The sequence below is a fragment of the Pseudonaja textilis genome, chromosome Z, assembly GCF_049901715.1.
Source record: "Pseudonaja textilis isolate UNSWEBS1 chromosome Z, rPseTex1.2, whole genome shotgun sequence".
Lineage (NCBI taxonomy): Eukaryota > Metazoa > Chordata > Lepidosauria > Squamata > Elapidae > Pseudonaja > Pseudonaja textilis.
This window is the reverse complement of record NC_142008.1, coordinates 133,572,374-133,595,825: the sequence shown is the minus strand read 5'-3', so window position 1 is coordinate 133,595,825 and position 23,452 is coordinate 133,572,374. Positions and strand designations below refer to the sequence as shown.

The window sequence follows — 23,452 nt, the reverse complement described above, 5'->3', positions numbered from 1 at the left end:
AAGGACCCCACAGTTCAACCCTGAGATACAACTATTATCTTCTATTTTGTTGTTGTTAGTTGCGATGTCACGTCCGACCCATTGCGACCCCATGCACAACGTTCCTCCAGGCCTTCCTGTCCTCTACCAACTTCTGGAGTCCATTTAAGCTCACGCCGACTGCCTCAGTGTCTCCATCCAGCCACCTCATTCTTTGTCGTCCCGTCTTCTGTTCCCCTCAATCATTCCCAACATTAGGCTCTTCTCCAGAGATTTCCCTCTTCTCTTCTCTTCTCTTCTCTTCTCTTCTCTTCTCTTCATTTAACAGAATAACAGAATTGGAAGGGACCTTGGAGGTCTTCTAGTCCAACCCCTTGCTCAAACAGGAGACCCTATTCCATTTCAGACAGGCGTCTCTTCTCTTCTCTTAGGGATTATTAAACCATTAAACTTCTTCATAAATTATTAAGCCCCATTTATACAAGCCGAAGGAGAAGGTGAGGTAGTAGACTATAAAAGGAGTTGTCTCAACTGGTAGCCTGCTGTATCAGTTGGCAAAGGAGGGAGACTTTGGCCCTTTCTACGTTAAAAGCAAAAATAAGAAAGTTCAGATCTTCCAAATAAATCCGATTGTTTCCTCCTAAGTCGGAAAACCAGGAGTAGAATTTTGTGTGGGTGGCTTGAGGTCAGCTCAGGTTCTGAAAACTAATTCCTGAGCAGAACAGATGTTCAAATCTATCCTTCTTTCTTAGTTTTAATATTGTCTCCCTCCCCAACTGGCTTTTGTTTTTTGCTGATACCAAGACATCATCGAAGTAGGGCACCACCCCTTTTATCCATTGCAATAGTCATTCCATTAAGCTCTGGAACACCCTTGGTGCCACACTAACTCCAAATTGGAGCCTCTTGCAATGGAATGCTCCTCGGTGGGTCACGATGGTTTGCACCTCTGCAGTCTTGGCATTGACTGGCAGCTGCTGGTATGCCTGCGCCAGGTCGAGCTTTGCGAAGACTTTTCCTCCCCCCAGCGAGTGTAGGAGGTGCTGTACCACCGGGACGGGGTAAGCACTCTGCTGCAGCACGTGGTTGAGGGTGGCCTTGTAGTCACCACAGATTCTCACGGACCCATCCAGCTTAATCGGGGTGACTATTGGGGTTTCCCACCTGGCATGATCTATTGGTTCCAGGACCCCTTGTGCGATGAGCTTGTCCAATTGCTCATCAATTTTTGGTTTGAGGGAGAATGGGACTCGCCTCGGTTTTAGGTGGATTGGGGCAACATTGGGGTTTATATTAAATGATATTGGGGACCCCCGGTACTTGCCTAAATGTCCGTCAAAAATCTCCTGGAAGTCCCTTATGAGTTCTTCCTCCCAGTCTGTTTCCTTGACACAGTGGATGCCTGTCACCTCGATCCCCAACGGCGCGAACCATTCAAGTCCCAGCAGGCTTGGGCGGTCTCTGTCCACGATGGTTAGGTGTTGTGACTTGGAGGTTTGAACCTGCTTTGTTGAGTGACACAGATGGGAGTCAGGAGGAAGAGGAGGACTTGGCTCTAAGATTTGAGCCTGCTTTGCTGGAAGTTTCAGAGTCATCTTCCTCCCCAGAATCTTCCTCCCTGATTGCGCCTCAGGTGTCAGCAGATAATCAGGAGAGCGTGCCGGAGTCATTGGCTGAAGATCAAGCCGAGAAATGCTGGTCTGATGCAAGGCAAAGACATAGGCAGAAACGTGAAATTCAACTTAAAAGAAAAGGTCAAATCAGGGACTGAGAAAAGAGACTGACACGCCCCTCAGGGAATATAAGGAGGCGTGTTAGCTCTGAATCCCTGTTCAGGTCAACTTGTTTATTTGAGTTAGCAGTTCGGATGAATTATTCTGTGTGGCAGTCACCTCTGATTTATGGTTTTGCTCATTATCGGACTTGGTAGGCAGTTTCTCGGAAAACTGCCAAAGACGGATTCAGCCAAAGGAAGTTAACTCTGTCGTTCCTGTTTCTGTCTGTTTGAGTATTTTCCTTTGGAAATTTGGACTCTCACCTTGTGGCTACAGGTGAGACAGAACAGTTAGGGGTAGTATTTTTTCATGGCCCTTGAATGTGATGTGGAAATGTCCAATTCCTACCACGAGGATCCGGATCCCCTGGTAGTCCTTAAGGGTTAGTTATCCGGATCCCCTGGTAGTCCTTAAGGGTTAGTTTCTGGCTCTCCAGCTCCCGTCTTTGTATGCTGGGCACTAACCATTTAATAGCATCCCACAACACCATGGAGAGGTAGGATCCGGAATCTACCTCCATGTCGCACTGCCTGCCTTTGATGCTGACCTGCATGTGCACTTTTCGGGTGTCTGTGGTGTTGGAGTGCCCGATGGTGACCGTCTGATGTGTTTCCTCTCTATGCCGGGCTTCGCTGAGTCGCTTGCTCCGACTGTTGCGGCTCCAGCAGCTCTCTGTGCATTTGTCCCGGTTCCTGGGTGGAGTGTTGTCGCGTCGCCTTGGGCTGTAAGTCCATTTGTTGCGGCAGACCTTGGCGATGTGCCCCCGTTTCTTGCAGTGCCGGCAAATGGCATCTAAGAACTGGCACTCTGAACGGGGGTGGTCTCCTCCGCACCCGGTGCACTGAAACCCCAACTTACGACCTCTCTGCTCTTGTCAGTCTCGTTCTGACTGGAGCCAGTGGATTTCTTCCTCCTCGTCCTCGTGGTGTGTTGTTGTTGCTTTGTGGCTTGCCTCTGGCCTTTTTTCCGGTGCTAGGTTGGTCTCCGCGGTTAAATGCCAGTCCATCCCGTTCATCTGGCGCATCTTAGCTGCTGACTTCTTTGTGGCCTTGGATGCGGTGGCTTCGGTGATGGCTTCTGTGACAGTGATGTCTGCTCGAGCCATCAGCCTGCTCTGGAGCATGGGATCTCTTAGCCTGAGAACCACGCGGTCCCTCAGAGCCTCGTCCATATCGGAGAAGCCGCACGCACCCCCGATGTTCCTCCAGGCCACCACGAAATCTCTGATACTCTCCCCCTCCTTCTGGTCCCATCGGTAGAACTCATGCCTTCGGATGAGGTTGGGGACAGCTGGTGCATAGTGGTTTCGGAGTAGCCGATCGAGGTCTGCCCATGCCATCTCCTTCACATCTTGTGGTTTGGCCAGCACCTTGGCCATCTCGAACACTGTGGGCCCACAGCTCTTTTTCTGTGATCGTTCGCGTCCTTCAGATTATTGCTCTCGAGGAACATGAGGAATCGATCAACATATGATTCCCAGTCCTCGGCTACCTGGTCGAAGGGTGCAGGTGGAGAGTTGCTACCGGTCATCTTGTCGGTTGTTCAGCTCGGGGTGCCACATGTTTGATTGGTCTCTTTGTCTCAGTATCCCACCTTCGTCGCCAGTGTTCGATCACGGGAAAAGAGACTCGAGACCAATGTGACAGTTCAGCTCTTTATTTGGTATATAGATCTGTGCTGGACCTGCGAGCCGTGGCAGCCCTTCTTATAGGAATTGCCAGCGGCTCGTATCCAATGACAGCTCTTTGAATCTCCTGCAATTGGCACGGCCAATCGCGGGTGATTCATTACGAGCCAATCACAGTAGTTCTTTCCACCAATCACAGTGTAGTCCGTCAGGACCAATCAGGTGAGGGTATTCCAAGAATGCTAATATGGAACAAGGGGTTAGAGGCCCTGATGCTCAGTGGTTCTGTTTCTTCCTTGGGGGACGGTTTCAGTAGTGGGGTGAGTGTAGAAATCAGCCTGATGACCTTGTACATACAGAGTGATTTTCCTTTTTTCTATTTTTTTTAAACATCCATATGAAGTTGCTGGGTGAGATTATTCAACAGTTTGGAGTACAGTATCATCAATACACTAATGATACTCAATTGTACATCATTACCCCTGGTTATAAGGGAGATGCTATCAAAATCTTTTCCTAGTGCCTGGAGGTTGTAAGGATGGGAGGAAACAGGCTGAAGCTGAGTCCAAGTAAGATGGAGTTTCTGATGTATTATGGGTCTCTGTTGCCATCAATGTTTCCCCTTTGTTTGGCAGGCATTTCTGGTAGAGAAGCATCTCCACAAATTTGAAGGTTCTTCTTGGGCTCTCACGTCTCCTATTTGAAGTAGAGGTGGTGGAGGAATCTCTGATCAGTTCCGGCTGGTGCATACCACATATTGTGGGCTTATTTGGGCAGGAAGAATGGACTGCAAAAACTCAGGCCCTTAATACAATCCAGTTAGACTTAATGCAATGCTGTTTACATGAACCTGCCATTAAAGGCTAACTGGAAACTGCACCTAATCCAGAATGTAATCACTTACTTATTTACATAGTTTGATGCTTATAACCTTGATTTTTTAGAGCCTGAACTGGTTGCCAATTGATTTCTGGATGCAATTTCAGGTACTGGCTTCAACCTATAAAGTCCTTTTATGACTTGGTACCCAAATAACTACAGGGCTGTCTATCTCCAACTATAATCAGTATCACTTATTACAGCAACCATGGAAAAGCTTCTTATAGTATCACATGCTGTATCTGCTTTTCTGGGATAGTGCTGGTGTTGGGAACTGCCTCCCAATGGAGACTAGGCTAACCTTCTCCCATTGCTGATTTTATAGGAGAAATGAAAACTATTTTGTAGGGTATTCTCTTAAATTTATATATGACACCATCTTATATTTTTCTTTCCCTACTTTCTATCATTCAGTAATATTTATTTGATCAATGGCCAGCAAAAAATTTAAAAGACAAGTACCAGATGCAATACAATATTAACAACTAGTAGAATAAATCATAGAACATTCACTTCTCTATTACTATGTTAATACAGCTTTTACATGGGTGATAAATCTAAAACGTACTGTAAGTAAAGATAAAATAAACAAATACTTTTTATTTGTCATTCTTGATGTTGTTTTTGATGATTTAGGTTTAGGGTTCATGCTTTAGTTCCAACTGTGATTTTGATGGGCTTTAATAAGATTGTGGATGTTTTCATTTCTCTTATATTCTTTGTATGCTGGTAAAGTTTATTTGATTATGATGGGGCAGAAGCTTTAAGTAATGAGTAAATGAATTAATCAGTCAATGAATGCATCAATAAATCAATGTTTGGAAATAGTGATCAGTCCTACTATATAAAGATAAAGAAAAAGGTTAGATTGTCCAGTGGTGTCCGACTCCAGCAGATAGTATTCATCTCCATTTCTTGGATGAAGGAGTCAGCATTGTCCAAAGAAATTTCCATGGACAAATGGCTAGCGTGATATACACCAAAGCAGACAGAACCAGTTACCTTCCCACCAAAGTGATACCTATTTATCACTTTGCATCCCTTCAAAACTAATAGGTAGGTAGGATCCAAAGCAAGTAACAGAACTCAACCCATCACATGGCGCCCGGGCCTTGAACCTGAGCTGTCAGTTTTCTAGGTGGCACAGTGATTAGAGTGCAGTACTGTAGGCTACTTCTGCTGCCTGCCAATTGCCTGCAATTTGGCAGTTCAAATCTCACCAGGCTCAAGATTGACTCAGCCTTCCATCCTTCAGAGATCAGTAAAATGAGGATCCAGATTGTTGGGGGTCAATATGCTGATTCTATAAACAGCTTAAAGAGGGCTGTAAAGCACTGTAAAGCATTATATACCCTGTTTCTCCAACAATACGGCCTCCCCCAATAGGAAGTCCCAGCATGTTTCATAGGCATGAAATGAAATTAAGCCCCTACCCCCAAATTAAGGCCTATATTAAAACATGTGAAATGGGGGGAAATGGTGGGGGGGCTTGCTGTTAGGAAGTACTTTTGTTGCACACCCAGATATGGTGCTGCCTGCATTGACCCCGATGTGAAGTGCCCCGCCAACGCCGAGGTCAACATCCAAGCCGGCGCCGCCTGCCTGAAGATGCAAGGGGGAATTAAGTCACCCCGAAAAGATGGCCTAGCCATTTTTTCGGGGCTCAAAAAAAATAAGACCCAGCCTTATTATATGAGAAACACGGTAAATCTAAGTGCTATTGCTATCTTTCACCGCTAAGCCACTGTGCCTCCTGCCTACTATATCTGAGCTGCAAAAATGTATAAATTTTGAATAGCAGCAGAGAGATACAGAACTTCTACCTTTCGCTGCCAATATTTGCACCCCAAATATTGTAGCTGCCTGAAGCTGTTTGGAAAACAAAGGACTGTGGCCAAGTCTGGATCAAGGACTAGATGACAGCTCACATCTTTAGCCACAATTTACTTTCTTAATTTTGCCTTTCCCTTGGCCTGGGAACCACCTTTCCTGGATTAGCGATAGCACTTCCCAGAAAGGAAACAGTTTCCATCTCATGATGTCTTTCCAATTCATACATTTCCAAGCATGTTTAGACCACAGGCGTTTCCCAGAGGTAACAAGTTGCACACTTCACTTTCTCTAAACTTATCTGACAGGAGCTGCAATCGTTCTTGGCTTGTAAAATTATTACTGGCATAGCCCATTCATTTCAAGTGCATTGTTTGGGTACAAATATAACACAATTCTTGACATGACGTGATTGGTACACTGCTGAAGTCACTGGGATGCCATGAGGTTGAGATCAGTTTCTTCCTTAAGAGTCACATCCGTTCATTTTGAAATAAAGCAGCCCTCTGGGCTGAAGGAAGCATGGTCTATTGGTTAAGGAGAACATAAGATAAACAGGAGAGAACTCACAGCAGTTTCCCAATTTAGTCTAAAGGAGTGAGCAGGATTAAATTAGAATCAGGTCAGGTGTTTCTCTACTGTCTCTCTAAACTTAGAACTTGGATGTTCGGTTGATGGATTGGAAGCTCCAGGAGGGTCAAGAGTTACTTAGAGGGGCTTGCGATTGTTTAATATCTTATCAGACTCATGTTGACACAGTGCAAGAACTCTCAGTATATGTTCCCAGGTTTGCTCATTGATTTCTCTGTGCAAATCAGGTGGGCAAAGGGGTGTTTTGGGAGGGAGGGTATTCTTTCAAGTCAGTGTTGACTACCGACAACTGTATTTTCTTGGCAAGGTTTTTCAGAAGCAGTTTGCCACTGTCTTCTTTCTAGGACTGAGAGAAAACGAATGGTCCCAAAGTCACTCAGCTGGCTTGGTGCCTAAAGCACGGTTTCCTGGTTTCTAGGCTTGTGCCTTAAACTCCACACCAAACTGGCTCTTAAAAAAGCAGTAGGCACATGTACAATTATTTAACTTAGATGAACTAAGCCAAACTTTTGGAAGACTCTTTCCTGTGGGGGCACCAGATTTATGCAGTTGGTGTCCTAGAGAAACCTGCCTAATCACCTTTCTTCCTTAGGCCAACAATGGAATACATTTCTTCATTTTCATTTTACAATTCACCTCTGCAAAATGGGACAACTCAACATGGCTAATCTTCCATGACCAACTCTCCACAGCCAACTCCCCATGGTCAATTCACTATGGCCAACTCACCATGGGACAACTCATTGCGGGACAATTAAATAATTCAATTTAATTATTTGAAATAATTAAATAATTATTTTATTTTTTGTCATTTACATTTCATTTTGTCCCACCTTTGCATCTTTTCTTCAGTGATTCTATTCCACCATTTCTTCTATATTAGTGTAACTCTTCTCCCGTGGCAAGTTGTTCTGTGGCGAGTTGGCCACACAAGTTGTCTACAGTGAGTAGGCTGTGGTGAGCTGTTCTAGACCCCACCTCTGTGATATTACTTCTTTTCTTTTTCAAATGGTTCTTTTGCTGCCACTGCATTTGGAATAATTTGGTTTTAATCAGTTTACTTTTCCAAAACTATTTGTTCCATTCTCAGATCTCAGCTTTGTGATAAGATTGCACAGGGAAGCGAAGAATGAGCACTTTCAGGGGTAGGTAGATAAACAAGGGGAATTGGCAAAACAAAACAGTGCACATTGGTAAGAAAAGATAACTACATCCATCCATGTCACTTTCAAACCACTGCCTGCCAGGAGAATGGCTGCTCCATCCCCGTAATGTATTTCAATCCTGGAAAGACATCAAAAGGCATCCATGTTATCACTCCATAAACAGAGAGGATAAGACGTGACAATTGGTAGATATTGCACCAAAGCAGGGGAGTCACCGGATCTTGGTTTCTCAGTAGATGCCTAACCAAAAGCAACCAAATTGTCTTTCTGTGTTGAACTCCTTCGTGCAAAGGTCCGCCTTTTTTGTGCCTTTAAGTCCATTTTTAATTTTCTCACAATTGCCTGGAAAAGTCCTTGCAGTTTTCTTGGCAAGGTTTTTCAATTGCCATTGCTTGCTTCCTAGGGCTGAGAAAGACAGACCGGCCCAGAATCCCTCAGCTGTCTGTGTGCCAAAGTATATACCAAACTGGCATAGCAATACTGCAACGTTTGAGAATTGCTATGATATGGAGATTTAAATCTAATGTTTAGCAGTAAGGGCGATCGCCTGTCTACCTCTAACTGCAATGAATGAATCATTTTTATTCATGGCAGGAAGTCAAGAAATAGTCCAGCTGCTGGCCCATTTGCAGGTGAAGCCAGGGAAAAATCCAAGAGGTGTAAAGACCAACTAACGCGCTAATTGCAAAGGACAACTTTTCGTTCTTCTTTGCCTAACATGGAAGCCAACTTTCCTCCAATTTTGCTAGCCTGATCTCTGGCTTGTATGGAGTTACATGCATTTGCCTGCACAAAATCTTGATAATCCCTGAGTATTAAGAGACGTGTTAAATACAAGACTGCTTTAAATTGCCCCTATACAGGGAGTCCTTGACTTACAATACAATTGAGCCCAAAATTTCTGTTGTTAAGCGAGACATTTGTTTAGTCAGTTTTGCCCCATTTTATGCCCTTTCTTGATACTGTTGTTATGTGAATCACTGCAGTTGTTAAGTTAGTAACAAGGTTGTTAAGGGAATCTGGCTTCCCTGTTGACTTTGCTCGTTAAAAGGTTAGCAAAAAGGGGTCATATGGCCCTGGGACCCTGCAACTGTCATAAATACAAACCAGGTTGCCAAGCATTTGAACATAGCCACAGAGATGCTGTAATGGTCGTAAGTGGGAAAAACAATCGGAAATCACTTTTTTCAGTGATGTTGTAACTTCAAATGGTCATTAAATGAACTGTTGTAAGTCAGCTACTACCTGTACTGCCTAGTTCAGCACTATTTTATACTCACAAACACTAATTCTTCATACAGCAGAGCATTTAATCCTGAAAATGTCGTTCTTCATTCATTCTTCTTTTCAAATGATCCATACAGAAGACTACTTGTAAAAAGGATTACTGTACAATATGTAGCTCGTCTTCTCTCATTCTCCCTGCCCCTCTCAACTCCTTAACAAATTATCTTTGGAGAATGAAACAATGGAAGATATTCTCAGAAGACAAGGGAGAATTACAGATGGGAGACAGCGAACGATGAAGAAGGTAGGATGATTAGGCAATAACTTCGTCATCTGGAAGTAACACCAAATTCTTGCACATCATTATCAGCTCCTGTGCATCCATATATTTTTTTTACTGTCCTCTTACTCATTTCCCCTTTTTCCCTTGTTTCTTCTGAATTGCAGTCCTGTACAGCAAAATTTCACAAGAGAGAAAAAAAGAAACAAGAGAAAGAAACAAAACCTCCATCACCACCCAAACTGGGAAACAAAAACTGATTAACCACCAAGCAATGTGAGTGTGTTTCCTGTAAAGACTCAAAGACTGGGAGAAAGTGAAGGAAGAGGTTTATCATTAACAGCATGCATTCCTTAGAAATGTTCACTTGGAAGGATGTCCTATTGTGGTCAATGACATCCTTTGATAAGTGTATCACAGATTTCCAAATTCTGCCCTCTGGGAAATACATCATCTCTATGCTATAAGGAAGCTCAAAATTACCCTTCCAAATACAGGTAGTCCTTGGCTTACGACCATAACTGAGCCCAAAATTTCCATTGCTAAGTGAGATAGTTGTTCAGTGAGTTTTGTCCCATTTTACGACCTTTCTTGCCTCAATTGTTCTGTGACTCAATGCAATTGTTAAGTTAGTAACATGGCCGTTAAGTGAATCTGACTTCCCCAATGACTTTGCTTGTCAGAAGGTCGCAAAAAGCGGATCTCATAACCTTGGGACACTTTTAACTATCAGAAATATGAACTAGTTGCCAAGCATCCAAATTTTGATCATGTGACCACAGGGGATTCTGCAATGGTTGTTTAAGTATGAAAAAGGGCCATAAGTGCTGTTGTAATTTCAAATGGTCACTAAACAAATGGTTGTAAGTTGAGGACTACTGTATATGTTGTTAAGGGGAGCCTACTAAGGTATCAAAGGAAGCATGGATCTCAGAATATTTAAGAAGTCAGCAATTTTCCATTGCTTAATGTTGGTCTTAAAAATTTGGCACAGTTTTCAAACAGGGATGGGGGTACTTGGCACCCTTCACATATTAGAGAACTAAAATTATTTCCATCACTTGCTATTGGCCAGACTGACAGGAGCAGTTGGGCTTTGTGGTCCAGCTTTATCTATAGTTTCCCAAAGTTGCTGGCTGGGGAATTCTGGGACTTGAAATCCACACATCTTAAAGTTGCCAAGGTTAACACTAATCTGGAAGACAAGTAAGAGTGGCAAACTTTTAGTTGCATCTTCCATGTGCAAGAAATGGGGCCTCCCTGAAGATATAGTTGGTACCACTGCAACAGCCAGGATTTGGGCGAGTTCTATGGTACCAAATAGGAGCTTCTGGAAGGTTGGTGGTAAAAGGAAACTAGCCATTAAAGCAGGGATCCCCAACCACTGGTCCCCGGACTGATACCGGTCCGTGGATCATTTTTTACTGCGCCGCAAAGCTTGGGTGCCGCCATCTTGTTTCGATGGCACTTCCGGGTTTTCGGTTGGAAAGCGGCGTTTGGGTGCTCACGCCTTAGTTTTGTTTCTTTCGAACGAAGAGCCACCCCGATGGTGGTGGAGTCTCGCGTTACTCAGGTGCTGGTCCGTGGAAGAATAAATAATCGTGAAACCGGTCCCTAGTTCAAAAAAGGTTGGGGGCCACTGCATTAAAGAACACAGTAATTGGACTCCATCAAAGCTGACAGCAGCCACAACATAGAAAAGCTCAAAGAAGCAGTGCAAGATTGGGAGATATGGAGAGTTCTGGCCCAAAGAATCACCAACAGTTGGACACAACTGAATGGATAACATCAGCAGCCGCAGCTGCTTCTGTATTCTCCAAAATTGGGGGGACAGACGAGAAGAGCAATGGATAAAAAGAGTCAGAAGAAAATCTTTGGATCTATCCACTCTGAAGGATTGTGGCAGCACAAAAAAAGTAATGAGGGTTAATTGTATGTGGTCCATAGGCTGTCCACATATTTTATATATTTCCCTACGCAAAGCATTGTCCCCCAATACACGGATGGGGGCAGAGTGGCCAATGAAGATCTCATTCAGGGGAGGCGAAAAAAGGATGATGCTAACTTTACTTGTCTTTGGGGGAGAATCTAAGCAAATCACTGCCAGCAAATTTTTGTACTGATATCCAATGTTTGGCTTCCTTTCATTTTTTTTTTTTTTGTGTTAGTAATTGCCATAAAATAGCAACATTTCTCAAGGAAAGAAACCCCAAAAGGAAGTGTCTCTATTTGCTCCCCCGCAACTTCCCTATCATTCTTATAGAAAGATTAATTAAAGGCCGCCGATCTTATGCTAAATGAGAATTATTTCTTAGAAATGTCATAAAAGGCTATCTTGGCTGCTGGGAGTGGCATTCCTGGACAATACTGGATTGGTGCCAGTTTTGTACAATTCCAACTTTCTGAGCAATGCAGGAAAGAAATGCACCCCTATCTGCCTCTTACTTACTGTAAATGGAAATACAACAATCCAAATGTATCACCCCAAATGATGGGAATGGCCCTCCTGTAGCCCAGAAGGAACCCCATATTCAGCTCTGGTTCTGCGTTGGCTGCTGTTTAGCCTACCCGCCCACCCGGGCTCTTATCTGTCCTTTATTTCCTGCTTTTTCAACCTCAGCTGCTTTGCGCAGCACAGCTGAGGTTGAAAAAGCAGGGAAAAAGTGGCTTTTCAAATGCTGCACACCTGCGCACAATGCTTTTCAGCTCTCTGGGGAGCACAGCTTAAGGTTTTTTTACATGCGCGCACAGCGCACGTCTGCACACACAAAACATAGTCACCAAACCGGTAGTAACGCCGGTTGAATCCCACCTCTGCCTTGAAACATCTCCATGGTTATGGGATCAAAATTCAGATGCTTGGCATCTGACTCATTTTTATGACGGTTGCAGTGTCCTGGGGTCATGTGATCCCTTTTTGCAACCTTCTGACAAGCAAAGTCAATGGGGAAGCTTTCTTGTTAACAACTGTGATAAGAAAGGTCATAAAATGAGGCAAAACTCACTTGACAACTGTCTCCATTAGCAACAGAAATGTTGGGCTCAATTGTGATCTTTAGTCAAGGACTACCTGTATTCCAGAACAACTGATAGTTGGGGTCTCTTTAAGTATCTAGTATATAAAATATTCATGCCATATCTAGTATATGTGTATGTGTGCTTGCGTCCACGTTGATTTCTGGTGGCTCTCTAAGTTTTTCCAATTTTCTTGGCAAGACTTGGTTTGGCTTTGCCTTCTTCCTGGGGCTGAGGGAGAATGACTGGCCTACAGTCCTCCAGATGATCATCTCACATTCTCCGAGTTTCAAGCCTGGTGCCTTAATTCCAAGCTTGCTGGAGCAAGTTTTAATAAGTGGGCCTAGGGGTGGGCTTCAAAAATTTTAGCAAAGGGTGGCCTGCCCGGTTGCTGGGTGGGCGTGGCTACAGTGGGTGTGGCCTAATCAGCCTCCCCTGGGCTCCAAAGGCTTTCTTTGAGCCTCCGAGAGGGTGAAAATGGCCTCCCACAGGATCCGGAGGCTCTCTGGAAGCTGGAAATGGGCCCGTTTCCAGACTTCCTGAACTTCCAGGAGGCCCATTTTTCGCCCTCCACAAACATCCGTGCGCGCCCTTTTTACCTGCATCCCAAATGGGCCTGTGGGGACTCCTGGGAGGGGAGGGTTGGGAGGGGGCCAGCCAGGAGTAGGATTTGGGGGTTCTCCAAACTGCACAGAATCTTAGCTAGGGGCTCTCCCGAACCCCCGTGAACCCCCAGCAACCCACCCCTGGCTAAGCCTAATTCTCTGGCCATTTGATAAAACCTGCTTCTTCTTCAAGCTCCACCTCTCATCAGTAATTGGTTGTTGCTTTCCCACTGGCTGCTAATAGGAGGGGAGGAAAATAAAACCCGGGGAATTCACCGATCCTTGTCCTTAACATATCCCCTGCACTGTAAATAAGGACAGCACTAATTGCTGGCCTCATGCCACTAGCAAAACAGGGATCTCCCAAAGGGACCAGTCCTGATTAATCCCCCCCCTTTTTTTATGCACGTGCAATTGAGAATTATAAATAAACTTTACGAAGAACTGCATTTTCTCCTTTCTATTTTGGGCGTCATCACGCAGAAACATACACACTTCCTTTTACAGATTCAGAAATTCTCATTGTATACAGGACTAACCCTTCGCTAATTCCTAGGAAATATTCATCACAGTCATGGAATTATTTCAGGCCTTTGTTATTCTCGATCTCTTACATTTACAGCTTGCGTATGTTCATTGGCGTAGCTATGTGGCATTTTAAAGAAAATGTGAGATGTTTTTTTAATTTGAAGAAAACACATGGCAATATGTTGGCCATGGGTTTCCACGTATAAAAATAAACATTCTTTATCTGACAGATGCATTTCTGAGATCTTTAAAAATACCATCTAGAGAACTTTAAAAATACAGTATAGCCTGCAAATAGGATTATTCTTCCAGTTATGAGGAAAATAACTAATTTTCCATTATTGTTTCTGAGAATCTTGCAGTTTTGAGGATTGTTGCCTTCATCTCCTCCTCAAGCCAGGCCTAAAAGCTAAAAAGTGGGAGCCTGGAAAATCACCTGGAGAGGGTGTTCCATAAGGTAGAGGCAGCCATGGAAAAGACCACTTCTGTGGTCCGACCAGATTGCAAAATTTCAGGGAAGAGACCAGAGCATGCCTACCTGTTGGAATACATGTTAGAGTTTATTTTGTATTGCAGTAACTGCAGAATTATTCAGCCAGTAGATGGCAATGTTTAGTTTGCATTTATGGTTATAATCTATAGTTCCTTTTATTCTGAGTAGAGTTTCCTGTTACAGTTAAAACAGTTGAGCGGTAAAGCACATGGTGGCTGTACTCTTTCTTTGCTCTCTGGTGCTATATTTAAATAGAATCTCTAATAGATGTTGAGACTCTAGAAAAAGTACAGAGAAGAACAACCAGGATGATTAGGGGACTGGAGGCTAAAATATACAATGAACGGTTGCAGGAACTGGGCTTGGCTAGTCTAGTAAAGAGAAGGACCAGGGGAGACATGATAGCGGTCTTCCAGTATCTGAGGGGCTGCCACAGGGAGGAAGGGGTCAAGCTATTTTCTAAAGCGCCTGTAGGCCAGACAAGGAATAATGGATGGAAACTGAACAAGCAGAGATTTAACCTGGAAATAAGGAGAAACTTTCTGACAGTGAGAACAATTAACCAATGGAACAGCTTGCCCTCGGAAGTTGTGGGAGCGCCATCAGTTGAGACTTTCAAGAAGAGATTGGACTGCCATTTGTCAGAAATGGTGTAGGGTCTCCCACTTGGGCGGAGGGGGACTAGATGACCTACAAGGTACCTTCCAACTCTGATTATCTGTTATCAGTTGGCACTTCTGAGTGGTCTTTAAGGGCAGTCCCACATAAAGCACATTGCAATAGTTCAAACAGGAAGTGACTAAGGTGTGAGTGCATATACATTTTTAAAACTCCCAGCAAACTAGTATGATTCCTCAAATAAAAACTTTAAAGGAATTTAGAAAAGTATTGATCCTTCATTATGACTGTTGCTCAGTTCTTTTTCTACTTTGTTTATATATTATTGCTGTAGGGGATGTGTGGATATCTTTTTCTTTCTCTCTCTCCCTCCCCCCTCTCTTATTTTCTATTGATTAATTTTTCCTATTGCTTCAGTCCAAATGATCACAGTTCAATTATAAATACTAAGAACACATAAAGCAGGAATAATGGACGTTTTTAGGAGCTTGGTAGCTACCCAGATGAGGTGAGAAAAATCTGTCTGGAAAAGGCAATCTCTAGATACCCAGATCCATTTCAGGTTTTAAAATCAAATTCCCATGGTGGATCCATTTATGTCATCTTCAGTGCTACATTGAAGCCTGGTATAGACACTTCCATCCAGCTAACAGGGGATCTAAATGGTATTCTATACTTTGAGGTTGTCCAGCAAAATGTCAAAATAAACAGAGGAAATAGTATTCATTTCAGCATGGTTACTGAGGAGAGATACTATATGCACAAAGATGGAAAGATTTGACACCACCCATTATGGAGGGATGGTTCATGAAGTTGATCAGTGCCTCTAAATGGTCAACAACTTGAGATCCACCAGTAGATATTGACCTACTTTCTTCTGTCTACAGTAACTGATAATTGCTTCTCCATGAGGAACAGTGGTGGCACAGTGGTTACAATGCCATTTTGCAGGCTGATTCTGCCAACTGTCAGCAGTTCAATCCTGACTGGCTCAAGGTTGACTCAGACTTCCATCCTTCCAAGGTCAGTAAAACGAAGACCCAGATTGTTGGAGGCAATGGGCTGACAGTGTAAACTGCTTAGAGAAGGCTGTAAAGCCTTACGAAGCAGTACGTAAGTCTAAGTGCTAAATGACATTGCTTCCCAAAGTTTGCAGCAGGATTTGTGCTCTGCTCAACCTCTGGATATTCAGGGGTCTTTGGCATCTGAAGCATGTGGTCTGTTTCTGCAGAATAAGGGCTGTGAGAATTACGGCTGCACTTACAGCTGACAATAGCTTGAGTCCAGAGCATAAATAGTCAAGAGAGACACATATTTAGAAAGATTAATAGAAGCACAGGACAGGTTGGATAAGTCAGAGAGCTGTTCCAGGATGCTGAGGCAATCATAGCCTTTCCATCATCTCCCTCCCCTTTCTTCTCTCCCCCTCCTTCTGGCCATCATTTTCTTGTGGTCTTGTATTCCCTAAGTTACATCATCCTTTCCTGTCGGTAGCTTAAAAGCAGCTGCAGAATGATAATATTTAGACTTTGGCATCCTCGTGACCCCATGTTAGGAGCAGTTGGAGCAAGAGGCACCCCCGTGACTCACCCTTGGGGACCTAGTGAGTGTGTGGGGAAATGAAAGTGGGCGGAGAATTGTAGGCAAGGCAAAAGTCAAGGGGAAGGTCGTTTACCTCTGTTGTAGAGCATGTGCGTATATATATTGGTGAGTTTGCTGATTTGGAGCAAATTTGGCACAAGACAGAGCAAGAAGGAAGACACTCCTGGCTATTCCCATTGATTGGGTGACTGGAAGTTTACTAGGCTCCCCAGATCCCATCCCAAGAATAACAACCTTTAGAAGCTGCTTTAGAAGTTCTGGACTTTATTTTATGTTTTTGTGAATTCTGGACAAAATTTCTGGGTGAGACCAATAAGGGCAGGAATCCAGAATTCTCTAGTCTTCCCTCAAAACAATAGAATCCAGTGACTGGCAAAACTAAGCTAAGACTTCGAACCTTGAGTTCCTCCTTGAATTTCTTCTGAGAACAAGACAATCTTTGCCATCCCAGAACTACATCTTGCTTGGATCAGCCATCCTTGAGCCATGCTGTCTGTTTCAGTTCTTCTCCAACGCAACTGTTATTTCCTGCTTCCCATTAACCTGCTTTTCTGGGCTGCATTGGTCCCCAGGACTGGGGCTTCCCCAGTGCCAGATTCCAACCCTCTGTACCAGTTTGATGGGCAGGTCCGGCTTCGCCATCTCTACACCACCAGTGAACGGACCCACCTCCACCTGGAGATCTTCTCAGATGGCACAGTGCGTGGCTCCAAATACCAGAATGCCTTCAGTGAGTATTTGGGAAACAAATCACTCTGGATTCCTCCAAATGAGTTTTTCCAGAGTTATATGTGGAATTGGGGCACAGCCAGTTGGATTCTTTGGGGAAGGATTGGGTACTAGATCCTGAAATATAGTTTTTCAGAAGATGACATTTCAGAATATGTAACTTTTTAACATGTGTGCTATTTGAAAAACTCTGTAAAACAAATGTTAACTTTGTTCTCCACTGCAGATGGTTAGATTAAACTTTCAGAGTAAAACAAGTAATGGAAACAGGAATTGTAGAAGGTGTTCTGATGGCCTCCCACAGATTGTGTTATACTCTACAGATGTTATAAATCAGGACTGAAGCGAATCTGAAGAGGCTGATGGCTATTAGAGTTAGAACCATTCTAAAGAGTTTTCCTTTTTCACAAGTTATTTTTATTCTTTTCCCCCACCAATCTGCAGGTTTGATGGAAATCAAGGCGGTGAAGTTGGGGGTCATTCGTATATTGGCCAAGAAGACCTCTAGATTTCTTTGCATGGATTCTGAAGGACATCTATATGGCTCAGTAAGTATAATTATCTGGGCTATGTCTTTGTATTTAGAGCACTTTTTCTCAATCCCGGCAGCTTTTGGATGTGTGGACTTCCTCCCAGAATTCTCCAGCCAGCATGCTGGTTGGAGAATTCTGAGATTTGAAGTCCACACATCTGGAAATTGCTAAAGAAGAAATACTGGTTTACAGCAAAGGATCAATGGAGTAAAATAAAGCTATACATTGAAAGATCCACCTGTCTGATTATGAGTTTATCCATTTCCAAAATATGCATTTTGGGGGATCATCTCACACATTATTTGGTAACAATTCTAAGTCTGCCATTCCAAACACTCAAGCACCAGTTTTGTCTTCTCAGATACAGGTAAGTGTTTTCCAGAGATAGCTGAGTTGTTTTGATTCACAAATTAAATTTGCAACCCCCAAAATCATACACACCCAAAATAACTTGTGATAGTACTTTATTAAAATCAGAAGCAAACTGTTTTTACAGACTGGACCATTTTAATCTTCTTGATGCTGAGGGGATTTAATAGATTAGTGAATATATTCTGAAATCATAATAAAAAGTCTACATTTTTAGAAACAAGCTAAAATGTGGTGACATCCATTAAGAAGTTGTCTGTCATAGCAGCATTTATTTTTACAGTCCCCTATATTTATTTATTCATTCAGTTTGCACGGCTGCCTATCTGAAACTGGTGACTCTGCATGATAATTCATAAAAGCAATTAAAACAGTTGAAACCCAATATAAAAAAGAAATTAAATAGAAATAAAAACTGAGATATTTACAATGTCTTATATAATAACCAGGAAAAGGTTCATATATTCTTCATATATTCTGGTGTATATACAACCACAATAAAGATCAGAATTTCAATTGCTAAGCAAGACTTTTGTTAAGAGAGTCACGCTCAATTTTATTACATTCTTTTTCACATGGTTGTTAAGTGAATCACTGCATTAAATGAACCATGTGGTCATTAAGCAAATCTGGCTTCCCCCATTGACTTTGCTTGTCAGAAGCCAGCTGGAGAAAGTCACAAATGTTGACCACATGAATGCTGCATCCATCATAAATGCATGCTGGTTGCCAAAGGCCCAAATTAACATCTCATGATCATGGGGATGCAGTGATGGTCGTAAGTGAGAGGAATAGTTGTAAATCACTTTTTTGAGTGACTTACAACTATTTTGAGTTATTTTTCACCTTTAACTGAGTGAAATGATGCATCAAACAGTAATTTTTTTTCAACTGAGCTATTTTGAAATGGGCCAAATTTTAGAATGCGTCCAAAATGTGGGACTCATGACTTCTATGGGACTGAAATTTGGAAATTAAAAAAAAATATTTTTTAAGATCTAAGAATTATCATGAGACATTTTATGACATCCTGCAAAGTGTCATAAAACTTTTCCTGAGCTGATGTTTGATTGTGCTCTACAGTTCAACGTGGGCTACTTTCAAGACAGATGCAACTTTGAATATCCCCCTGGATTATTAAGAACTTTTCAAATATATTAAAAGGTCTGTCATTATTGATCATATTGAGGCATCTCCAAAAGTTTTATCTCTGAAACAATGACCCAACGGGTCATGGGTTTTCTTGCACGCTACTAGAGCAAGGTAAAAACACTCATTATAAGGGGAGTGTGTTTTTGAGTTAAACATTTAATTACTGGGCCAGTGAAACAGAAATACTTTGGGAAGGGAGAAAAATAATTTAAATAAACATTTCTTATTTTGAATCATTGTGTCTATGAAAACTAAGGGGGTAAATAATAAAGGTTGCAAGTTGCAATCCAACTATTTTGACTTCTGAAATTTGAACTTGTATGCTGCAAAAAGTTGTCCTCAGTGCATAGAAATAGAAACTTTTGGCAGATGCTCAGGATATAAACATTGCAAACAAACAAATGGTAAAGATGTTAACACTGCAGAGTTCAAGCCAAAATCCCAGCCTGAATGGAGAAACTGCAGATTTGTTGATCGTACTACATTCACTATTGATATAATCCCGTAGCAGTAAAAATAACATTTCTTTAGCTGGAATAAATTTATATTTTAGTGTAGTTTGAATTCCTAGATTAGGTACGGCAATGTATATAGGGCTGAATTGGTCTTTTACAACAGTTTGTTTAATGACTGTTCAAAGTTACAACAGAACTGAAAAATGTGACTTATGACTGTTTTTCATAAAACAGTCCTTTGCAGCATCCCCATGATCATGTGATCAAAATTCAAATGCTTGGCAACTGGTTCATTTTGTGATCTGCTTTTGTGACCTTCTGACAATCAAAGTCTTAACAATCTTATCAGTTGCAGTGATGAACATAACAACTGTGGCAAGAAAGATCGTAAAATGGGGCAAAATTCATTTAATAAATGTCTCACTTAAAAACAGAAATTTTGGGCTCAGTTGTGGTCATAAGTCAAGGACTACCTGTACCTATGGATTATATGGTCTTGAATTTCTCTGAGTTAATTCTGTAGGCGGAAATTGTGCACAGGATTGACTAGATGCTACAAGAAAGTTCTTGGTGATAAGAATTGTCTGACAGTGGAAAAGATTACCTGAGGAAATTATTGTCTTAGCTTAAAATGCAACAATAGGAAGTACATGGGTAACTGAAGCTACAAGACATAATATAACAGAGATGATGGCAGAAGATTGGATAAAATTTTTCCCTCAAGCTTATTAACTTGGTATGATCCTACACCTTTGATTCTATGCTCAATTTGCATAGATCATTGTTGTTACAATCTCCTCGCAACAGGTAGTCCTAGAGCAGGGGTGTCAAACTGGCGGCCCACAGGCTGGATGCGTTATGTGCAGGCCACACCCATCCCAGCTCTGCAAAGGCAAAAAACATCACAATAAGTCACAATATTTCACTTGACATGATCGAGTTTGAGACCTGTGTCCTAGAGTTATACCCATAATAAAGCCTGCAATTACCCTTGTATGTAATGACAGTCATAAAGCAAGTCACTGTGTGACTGGACGTGATTTGATGTCCTTTTTTGCAGCAATTAAGTGAATGTTGCAGTCTTTAAATTACTCTTTTCTGTGGGACAGTTTTTGCCAAACACCATACATAAATGCAAACTTAGTTGCCAAGTGCCCCAAATACAGTCACGTGACTGTGGGAGAGGTAGAACTGGAACATTAAAACAGGATCCCATTTTCAGAATCCGTTGTAATGTCAAACAGTTGCCGAGCTAACCTTTAGATATGGCTCATCCGAAATCTTGATGTGGCCTTCAGTGGCCCGCTAACAATTGCTGCTTGATTGTTTTATTGATTTGATTTGATTTGTCAATCACTTTCAGATAATAGAGATAAGAATAAACATAAGCATAAACACAGGAAATAGGCACAAATAACTGGGGACAATAGGACAGGGACATTAGGTACAATTGTGCACTTATGCATGCCCCTTACAGACCTCTTAGGGTCAATAATGGTTAGTTTGAGGGAAAAGGAGTGGGGGTTTGAGGATGTAACTGCAGAGTCAGGTAGTGCATTCCAGGCATTGACCACTCTGTTGCTGAAGCCGTACTTTCTGCAATCAAAATTGTGTTTTTTACTGTGACACAAGAGAATTTAATACACAGGAAGCAATTATAGGAGCAAGATAACAATTAACTAACTTTAAACCTAGCCCCATTGAAGGTAAATGAAATGAAATTCAGTTGTTTTTGCTCCTTTATTCTTGGCTTGAAGACCTAATCCAAGTGTTCTCTCCCCTTTTGCAGCTATTGTACTCAGAAGAGGCCTGTAACTTCCGGGAGATGCTTCTTCGAGATGGCTATAACGTGTACTATTCAGAGGCCTACAATCTTCCCGTGAGCCTCAGCATGGTGGAGAATTTGACCCAAAGCCATCAGCTGCCCCCCTTTTCCCAGTTCTTACCTTTAATTAACAAGGTTCCCCTTGAACCCATGATTATGGATCAAGAATACGTTCAACAGGTACAAGACGTCGAGTCAGATGATCCCTTCAACATAATGGATCAAAATCAGAATCTGAGAAGCCCAAGTTTTGCCTTCAGATAGATCAGGACCATGGATGGGCTGGGGTACAAAATCAGATGTTCAGAAGGATCCTTCCTAAGCTCAGCCATCTCTATTTTATTGCATTAATATGAAGAGTAAATATGAGGAAGGCAGATCAGGGCAAAGGAGCAGAGAGATGAGAAGGATGGATGCCATTGGCTGAAGCCTCAGGAGACTCCCAAATCCCCAGACAGAATTCCTGTACTGTCTGAATCACTTCAACTTTTCTGTTTCCCATTGTTAATAATTGCTGGCTTAAAAAAAAAAAAAAAGATCCAAGGTTTTATTTCTATTTATCCAACTATTTAAGTAACTTATCTATTATATGAGGTTTATTTATTTTTAAGTAAATTAGATCAATAAGGAAGCAGGAAGGGAAGGCATAATGTGAAAATATTTTGTGCACAGATATTTATATATTGTTATTTATATGTAACCGTTTATGTGTGTATATTTTCTGCCTGCATATTTATTTCCTTTTCTGGCAAAGACCAGCCAACTGAATTTTAAATCTGAATTGCAGATATGATCATGATTTTATGCCTAATATCTATTTACTTCTCCCTTCTGTTTGAGAACTGTTTCTGCAAAAATCAATTTGTGAGCCGTAGCAATGGATGCAAAGAGGTTGGGGCTGTATGTTAAAATGAGGCAGGCCTTCCATCACATCCGCCATTTTGACTTTTTTGACCCCCACAGATTCCCTCACAATGAGGCTTATGAATCAAAAGAGGCCAAAATCCCCTTTGAGCCCCATTTTTATGTGCCTTCTATTTTTTTTAAAGCTTGCATTGTGCCTGTAAGCTATCGGACCAGTTAAAAGAGAGCTCTAATAAAGAAAACAAAGTAAAAGGCATTTGTATTGATTATGAATGTTTATTTATTTATAAGCTATACTACATTGTCATTAAAAGAATGTGCCTCTGCTGTGTGTGTTTTAGCAGCGGTTGTTTCTGGTCAAATGTGTTGCCCTATTGACAATTTATTGACTTGACACAAATCTGCAGATTGTTGTATTCTCTTTCTGTTTCTTTGTTTTATTTTATTTTTATAAAAATACCTGTTTCCCTGTGCTTTAATTGTGATCAGTGTTAACTGTCAGTGAACTGAAGCGTGAATGGTGTATTTTTAACGTGAACACAAATAAAAACCTTTTTTTAAAGAAAAAGAAGCAATTCATTGATGGCAAATAGTTCTTAGAAATGTTTTCATTGGGCAACAGTAATTAATGAGAAAACAAAACAAAAAACAAATGAGTGTATCGGCAGGGAGGGCAAAAAAATTAGACATCCCCAATGGTGCAAATGAATCCTAAGCTCCCCTGGAGTCTCAGATAGATTCAAAATGGGCAGGTCTTCCCTTTTATCCACCATTTTGACAACATCCTTCACTCTGTTGGACACCTCTTCCAGGCAGGGTTCCTACTACTTTGGGGTTACTTAGAAGTCATTAGTCAGAATTCAATTCCATCAATTCAATACTTCTTTCAATGGCTCTTATACAAGATATGGCAACTCTCTAATGTCCAAAACCCACCATTTCATTGCAAGCTTGATTCTCCACCAACTCCAGAATTTGTATGTCTGCCTTGTGGGTACTTTCACAAAATTACTTCCTACCAGCCCTCACCAAAGGCCTCCATTATTCCCAGTTCACTTTAGTCTTTTATTTATTTATCTGTGGATTTCCATCCCTTCAGAAATTCAAGGTGACATACACAGTGCTCCCTCTTCTCCTTTTCCCCTCACGGCAACCTTGAGGATGGCTCAAAGCCACCCCTGAAGGGATTAGAGTGGGCTTGAAACTGGATCTCCCTGCTCCTAATCCAGTGTTTAATGCTGGTTCTTTCTGAGCAATGGCATCTTTCCAAACCAAGACTGAGATTAGACAACCACCATTTGTGCTCTCTG

The 23,452-nt window shown here is 42.0% G+C and overlaps 1 protein-coding gene across 1 annotated transcript; it reads left to right on the top strand.

Moving 5' to 3' along the window:
* The first annotated feature begins 16,258 nt into the window (after nucleotides 1-16,258).
* FGF21 (fibroblast growth factor 21) lies at nucleotides 16,259-22,701 on the top strand. Its single transcript, XM_026712045.2, has 3 exons — nucleotides 16,259-16,945; nucleotides 17,389-17,492; nucleotides 21,243-22,701. Exons 1-3 carry the CDS (start codon nucleotides 16,702-16,704, stop codon nucleotides 21,540-21,542), a joined length of 648 nt encoding a protein of 215 aa, XP_026567830.1. The 5' UTR covers nucleotides 16,259-16,701; the 3' UTR covers nucleotides 21,543-22,701.
* The last annotated feature ends 751 nt before the right edge of the window (nucleotides 22,702-23,452 follow it).